Source organism: Convolutriloba macropyga, chromosome 2 (assembly GCF_964194025.1).
Source record: "Convolutriloba macropyga chromosome 2, txConMacr16.3, whole genome shotgun sequence".
Taxonomy (NCBI): Eukaryota; Metazoa; Xenacoelomorpha; order Acoela; family Convolutidae; genus Convolutriloba; species Convolutriloba macropyga.
This window is the reverse complement of record NC_134469.1, coordinates 79631485-79638984: the sequence shown is the minus strand read 5'-3', so window position 1 is coordinate 79638984 and position 7500 is coordinate 79631485. Positions and strand designations below refer to the sequence as shown.

At 33.9% G+C, this 7500-nt stretch overlaps 2 protein-coding genes across 3 annotated transcripts in view; one reads left to right on the top strand and one right to left on the bottom strand.

Annotated features, from left to right (window-relative positions):
- The window catches only part of LOC142334762 (uncharacterized), a 603346-nt gene that overhangs the window by 359267 nt on the left and 236579 nt on the right, over nucleotides 1-7500 (bottom strand). The window lies entirely within an intron of this gene.
- Nucleotides 2150-7500, top strand: part of LOC142335015 (uncharacterized) — a 27484-nt gene continuing 22133 nt past the window's right edge. The window contains exon 1 of the mRNA XM_075383344.1: nucleotides 2150-2199. Coding sequence (XP_075239459.1) covers nucleotides 2150-2199 — 50 coding nt within the window. The remainder of the gene's footprint in view (nucleotides 2200-7500) is intronic.

Below are 7500 nucleotides of genomic sequence, written 5' to 3'. Positions count from 1 at the left end.
GAACTGCTCTGCGATGGAAAAATTTATATGAGTCTTCTGTTGGTTTGAAGTGCGCCTACATAAAACAGTTTTTATCTCCAAATTGTGTCAGAAAATGTTTTTCTTTAAAATTTTCTTGCCGCAGATAAGGTCCTATTTTCTCCTTAAAAAATGTTTTTGACAAAAATCAGATTTAAAGAACGATCTTTATAATAATAAATTCTTTACACGTAATCATAAAACAAAAAGGGGAATTTTATAGTACTTCCTGCTTTGGAAGAGAAATTGATCTGTTTTTATTGCATGTGCTAAAGTATTTGAACAAAAAATATCGCCGTCAGCTCAGCCGAAGTATCAACAACAGCCCAGCACTCTTAACTGCTAATAGAAGCGGGTACTATTCCAATATTCGGTGGTATTGAAATAATTTTTCAGCTCAATTAGATCTCGTATCTTGCAATCTTTATCTATTTTTTTTAATTTGATGGCATACTCTTGTGTCTAAAAGCTTACTCTGTTATCAATAGTAACAAGCTCATTTTCCTGTCTTTAAACCAAAACGCAAACATGAGTCAGCGACGCACCATTTCTTAGCTTTCTTATAATAATAATAATCGTGGTTAATAATTAATGGTTTCTGCGTTCCAATTGCGTCTGAGGGCTTAGCTCACATCCAGGCTAAGATGGCCTCTGATCACCGCCTCCGCACCTTTACCCAGAATTTTTGTGCGCCAAGGTTTACCACCGTTTTCGGGAGAATGCTATTTGAGGTCAGACTTCCTCATTGTGCGTTCGAAGATAGTCTGGTTAGAGGTCAGCGCGTTTTTGGGACATTGACCTGCACGACCTCCAAATGTTCAAAGAACGACCTTCAAATCATCAATCCAAACCAACTCCCACTCAAACATCTATTTTAGTGAATAATTATTTCTATCCTACGTGAACAACATTTATGTTTTCATTGCCAGGTGTGAACAAACTAATGCTTCCTTTTTGCACTTATTATGGTTCATACGGCCTTACATGAGGTGGGGATATCCATTACAATTTTTATGTAATATTATAAAGGGGTATAAAAATTGTCAAGTATGAGACATCAGGGTCATAATCGGGGACTGGGGGGGGGGGGGGGTCGATTCTCTGCTTGAACAAATTGCTTTTGGATTTTGATACTTCGGCGAGTTCAATATGTCTAACCATACGGTGACCTCTGCTATTTTTATTTTTATTGGGGCTTTCAAATATAATATTCTATTCAATTATATATCGGCGGGGCTTTAAATTTTTGTTTATAGCCTTTATTGGCGAGGGTACGTCCGCGGTAATATATTTGGTAATAATGCTCCTTTTTTCACTCAACTGGAGCAAGCATTATGGTCTTTTTACAGTTAGTTTAATAGCGGTTTATTACTTGTTACCGAATCTTGAGGGGTCATGTCGGTGCTCAGTTTTATCGGTGCTGATTTTAAAATAAATAACTGAAGAAAATTGACGTTGATTGGCTGATATGCTGACAAATACAAGCAAATAGTCTGAAATGAGCAATTGCTTCTTCAACGCTTTTTTTTCGCTCTCTTTCTAATTACAATAGTCGCTACCATCGTAAGTGGGATGTGGAAAATAGCTCAAATCTTAAAATAATTGCTAAAAAGTAATTGCGCTACAGCTCGTTGAATTTAGTTACCCTTGTGTGAATTTAATAAAAACTATTTTTATTCGGTTCTACTTCTTTTCACCCCGAATCATTTTTACCCCGCAATTCTTAAACTCATATAATTTAACACCTCTATTATTTAGCCCCTCTATTATTTAACGCCTCCATCATTTAACCCATTTTTTCATTTCAACCCTCAATCATTTCACTCCGCAAATTAGCAGTTGAAATTGCAGGCATGTTTTGCCATTATTAAGTGGATAAGTTAATCCCATATTCGGTTGTGATAGTTTCGTATTAAGTCCCTTGGCCCGCGAGGCATCACCAAGACATTACTTTTCACTAATATAATAGTCCTTTATTATATAGAAGGTTAAAATTGGGGTGAAGTTATAGAGGAGTTAAAAGCTAGAGGGGTGAATAAATCGGGTTAAATTTTAGGGGGTTAAACAAATAGGGGAAAAAAGCGTGACAGCTTTTTAATCAAGTTTGAGTGAGTTTACGCCCCCGTTTATTATGACTGACGATCAACTGCCCGCGGTTGTGGAGTTGTACACTATCAGTAAGTACTTTGTTCATTATTGCTTTTTTATGCTTCGGGTGGCTTCAATTTTTTTAAGAGACTCAATTATTAGTCTATAAATAACACCTCGTTAAGTAGATATATCTAAGAAGCTCGCTCATAAAGTTCCAAATATAAACCAAATATAACCAATCGTTTCGTATTCTTAAACACTCGGTCGAGCTAATCTGCTGATCTTGTTAATAACGCAAAAACTATTTCAACGGGGCGGGGGGGGGCGTCGGGGGAGGTATGATGAGTACAAACAACGAACTTTTTAAAGAGGCATATAAACGAGCCAACTACTTCCGGTCAAGCTTAATTTACAAGTCTTGATTACATGTGCTTTTTGGCACGGTCTCCTCTCAAAGATAAATTCTCAAAAGCTAAAGCTGTGATATATCCTAATTTTGTATTGATTAGTATCTTTTCAGCTTATCCAAAACGTGAAAAAGCCAAAGTCTTTTGCCTAAAAACCAAAAGGATTTTAGGTAACTTTATTGTCCCTGGGTATTTTCATGGTCAAAAAATGCTCATTCGGGGTATTTTTTTATAAGCAAATTGAATTGGATTGGTGTCTTTGTAAGTACAAAAAAAAGGTTTGGATGTCTTTTTTCATATTTCAAAAATTGATATCAATTTTCATTTTTCATATGTAAATAAATTAATTTGTTTTTACCAATCTTGAAATAATTGATTTTCCCCCTATTACTTAAAATTTTAAGCATCGGAAACCAATTGTGCTCTTCTCATTGAAAATGAGCAATTCCAGAAGTTGCATTTCTTGAAAAGTTGTGAAGAAAATTTCCCGAATTTTAAAATCATTTTGACCACTTGTTTCGGGAAAAAGTTTGTTGAGGTAAGCGCTGATTTCTCTCTCTCTCTCTCTATCTCTCTCTCTTTCTCTCCCTGAACCTATTAAAAACAAGTTGATCATACCACGATGGGTCCGCTGAAAAATTTATCTGCAGTTTATATTTTCAATTTGAGAAAGCAGCTGTAAAAAAACAGCGGAAATTGCCAAGCTAATTATGTATATGTTAATAACAAAAAATTTCACTTAAACTATCTGAAGTTTACATGCAAAAGATTTCCATCAAAAAGTTCAATATTTTTAACATCGGAAACAGAGCTTATCTCTGCATGCAGAGAGCATACTAAACTGCGTTTTTCTTGACGAGAATTAAGTTTTGTATTTAGCATGAGGACGAAAATGAAAAAAAAATAAAAAAAATCATGCAAGTTTTAAATAATGTGTTTTGTATCATCTGAATTTTTAAACAGCTGTAATCGAATTTTGAACAGTGATCACATCAGATATCCCAATTACTTAGATATATTTGGGACCTGGTCTTTTTCATCTGTGGGAAAAATAAACTTTCATTAAAAAATTTGAAACAAATTTTGAAAACTTCGTTTTCCCAGAAATTTTGTACAAATAAGGTGATAACTATTTTTGTGCTCTGAGAGAATTTTTTTAGGAATCTAATGATTATTACGAAATGTTTTGATCTCCCGACCGTTAGGTGCGGAAGTATTTTTAAAAAGTATTTGGACATCAAATCTTTTGACGGGAAATTCCTAAAAAGCGGAAAAAAGTTGTTAGGATTTTTCTACAATCCCCTTCCTTCTTTTCGTTGGAAAGTACCCAAGTTAATGGAATTGTGGCAAAAGTTTTTGTGTTGGTGCTCAATTATGAAATTTAGAAGATTCTTAAAAACTGCTAGTTTCAAGATAAAAGGCCAGAAAAGCTGGACTAAAAGCTAAGAGATCATTTCTTGAAGAACCTTTCTTTGTGTTAAAAAAACTAGAACATAGTTTTGAAATATAATTTTCGTGCACTAAAACAGTTCTTCCAATTAATGATTTGTCATTTAACCGTCACGGCAGACAATTGTAATCTAATTGTCAGATTGCATTCATATAGTGATTAGCACATAATTATAAAAAATATCCTATATGTTCTTTTTCCTTAAAATGATAACAAATTGAAAAACAATTGATTAATTGCTTTGAAATACAAGTTTTTCGTTTGCATACGCTATCATCATTTAAAAATTGAAACCTGAAATTGATGGCCATGAAGATCAGAAATTATATTTTTTAATAGTTAGTGAGAGAATTTAAATCAACCTTCGATTCGCGAACATAAGGCTTCGATATTAGTTGAAGAAATTTACTTCGGCGATCATGTTCACTCGCTTTACTTTATAGTGATAGTATTTCCATTTTGTTGTAAGTTTATTGCACCAAAACAAATTTCTGATAGCTCTTCTATTTTTTTGGCAGAGAGTTTCTTTTTGATCACTTTTTTGTTGGTCGACGGAATCTATGGTAGAAAGTAGGTTTCTTTCTATCCATCAATCGATTCTGTCTGATTATCTCAGGCTCCTTTGAATTTTTCTTTGATTTTAAATCTTTTTCAATTTAATTTACAAAAATAATTTTTATTATTAGGGTTGGCTCACAACGCACTCTCAATCCGACAGCAATCAGCTTTTCTCTACTTTGTTTTTATTTTCCATAAAAAAAATTAATTATGAGATTGCTGCCACAATCATCTCCACTTGGTCTAAATTGTTTTTCTTTGGGTTCCTCATCACAACAAAGTCCTCAAAATTACACAATTTCATGGCCACGAAATAAACCATATGCTAAACTATTGCTAAACCAATTCAAAAGTTTAAAAAAATAAGAGGCAACAATTTTCTATATCGCCGAAACAAAAAATGCCAACACCCCCCCCCCCCCCGCGCAACTTAAGGTGGCCTAATTAGGCTAAGTTTACTTGACGTAATTTTGTAATGTCTTAAAAAACCGCAGATGGCGTGAACAATTTCTGTTTTTGACTTTGTTTCAGAGTAGTTCGAACAAGATCGAAATCAGTATTGACAGCTGACGCTGCAAATTAATCACTTGAAATCACCGGGAAACACTGTGTTTGGAGTTTTACAGCTTCCAGTTTTGTGTTCGCAGTTCATTGCTAAAATGGAAACTTCGGGTCTTTCCCGTTATCGCCCCCCCATGACATTATAGCCCCCATTATGGTGTAATTACCATGGGGGGCTATAAGTTACCTGACCACTAAGCTGGAGGGGGAGGGTGGGGGGGGGGTGATAATGCGAGAGACCAGAAACTTCTATAAAATTTTCTGTTTTTTGATAAATTCAACAGATTATAATCAAGTAAGCGCAAATAGAGCAAAAGTTGGAGACAGAATTGGTGTAAAAAAAATCAAAATAACTTAAAAAAACCTGAATAGTTTCGAACGTTAGTAATTTTATTGATCGCAAAAGGGACTTCGAAAAACTCTTTGATTAAAATATGCGAATCTTAAAGATTTTTCTAACTTATACCATTCGAAATTTTCAACGAAGATAAAAGTATCGGACAAAATTGACGACACAAAAGCTATTCTTGCTAAATTTATTTCATCACCCCCCAACCCTAACCCTAACCTAACACCCCCCCCCCCCCCACCTTATCGAACCAATAATTGCGGAATTCATGTAACGGCCTTGAATATATGCTTGTCTATTCAGTTTCAAGAGTCCTTTTTTTTTACTCAAGGTGCGACTTGAAACCTTTTCTAAATCTCACGCTGAAATTTATTTTCCTTCTGATGATAAAATTAAGTGGAAATGCTGTTCTGTTTATCTGCTCTTCATCCGTCACCGACCGAAATTTATTCAAGTTGCGGTGATGGCGAATTGCTTTCCTATCCACGGTTTCAAATCTTATTTTTTTGCACCCCAGAGCACTTTTCAATTTAAGTTAGACCAATGTCCTTAAAAATATTCTGCCTTGACATTTAGATAACATTATTGCCTAGACACGTTCTTTCTTAATGACAGCGTTTTAGAGTCTCAAATGAAAAATGTGAATTTTAATTACAGTTAAAAAAATAGCGAGGTCACTTAAAAAATTGACCTTCACTTATAGCAATTTATGCATTTTGTTTGTTTGTTTGTGTTATTTTTTGATTCAGTGTGTATTATACGACGAAACACTCCCATCAAAATTATTTTAGACTCTCAAAAAAAATCGTTCCTGGTCATGCAAAAACAGCAGGCTCGATAGCATGCAAAAACAGCAGGCTGGTTCAGATTTGGCGTTCAGAACCTATTACATAATTATTACTAACAATAATTTTTTAAACAATCTAAAAAAATCATTAAAAACAATATTTACACTAATGAAATTCCCAGCAGTTTCCACTTCATGATACGTTGATTGACTTTTTAAACTATCAATTCATTTTTTTGACAAACGCAAAAAATTTTGTCGGGCAAAATTGGGGTTGAACTTTTTGTAACAAAACAATTTAGTTGACAATTAACTTGGTTAGCATAACTATGGTCATAAACACAACAGATCAACAGTTTAATGAAAAAAAATATCAGCAATTCATTTCATTTCTCTACATGTGAAGTAGGTTTTTTCTTCCAACTTGGTTGAACTCTGCTCACTTATTAAAAGTGGTTTTGTTTTTCTTTGTTTTTTAAAATTGGATATTACAATGACAAGATTTTGACTCTTACTGACATACTCCGAGACAAAAAGAGGAACATTTACCACCCTAGTGTTTAATCAGATGAACGATTGTGAGTGATTCAATTTACTTCTTCCCTTATTTTTGTTCAATACGTGACAATTAGCACATATCTCTCCATCTTTCGATTAAAAGTGGAACCAATACGTTCGTGGGTTCTTTTTTGCAACTTTATGACTTAAAATCTATTTCAGATATCAGAGTTTCTCGATAGCCAAGAAATGCTTGTTAGCCATTAAACTTTTGCATTCGCAAAGACTTTTAAGCAACTATTTTTGAATTAGAATTTAGATCAATTCTCTGCTTGTTATCCAACCATCGTAGAAAAAAAGTGGGAAGTGCTTATTCGTTGATTCCAGTTTGGCCGATTGGTATTTTTGACAAAGAGAAACTAGATGGCTCAGGCCAGACTGTGCGTTGCACAATATTTTTCAACATACGTGTCAAGTTTGTCAAAAAATTCTTATTTTGAGTCAAAAAGAACTTTGACTGTCATATTTTTCCGTAGCAACCCTGAGCTTGAATTATTGGACAAAAATGAATATTTGAGAACGCAAAAGTTGATAAATTTCACCAGATGAAAAATCATTTGTGTTGTCAATTATTTTGTAATGAGAAACAGTTATTTCCAGAAACTTATTGTTCAAAAAGAGCACGGATTGAAAATTTTTAGATAATAAAAAAAATAAATTCAAAAACTGTAGTCAAATGTTATGTCAACTTCTCTTTTCGACAAGATGTTAATTGCAGTTT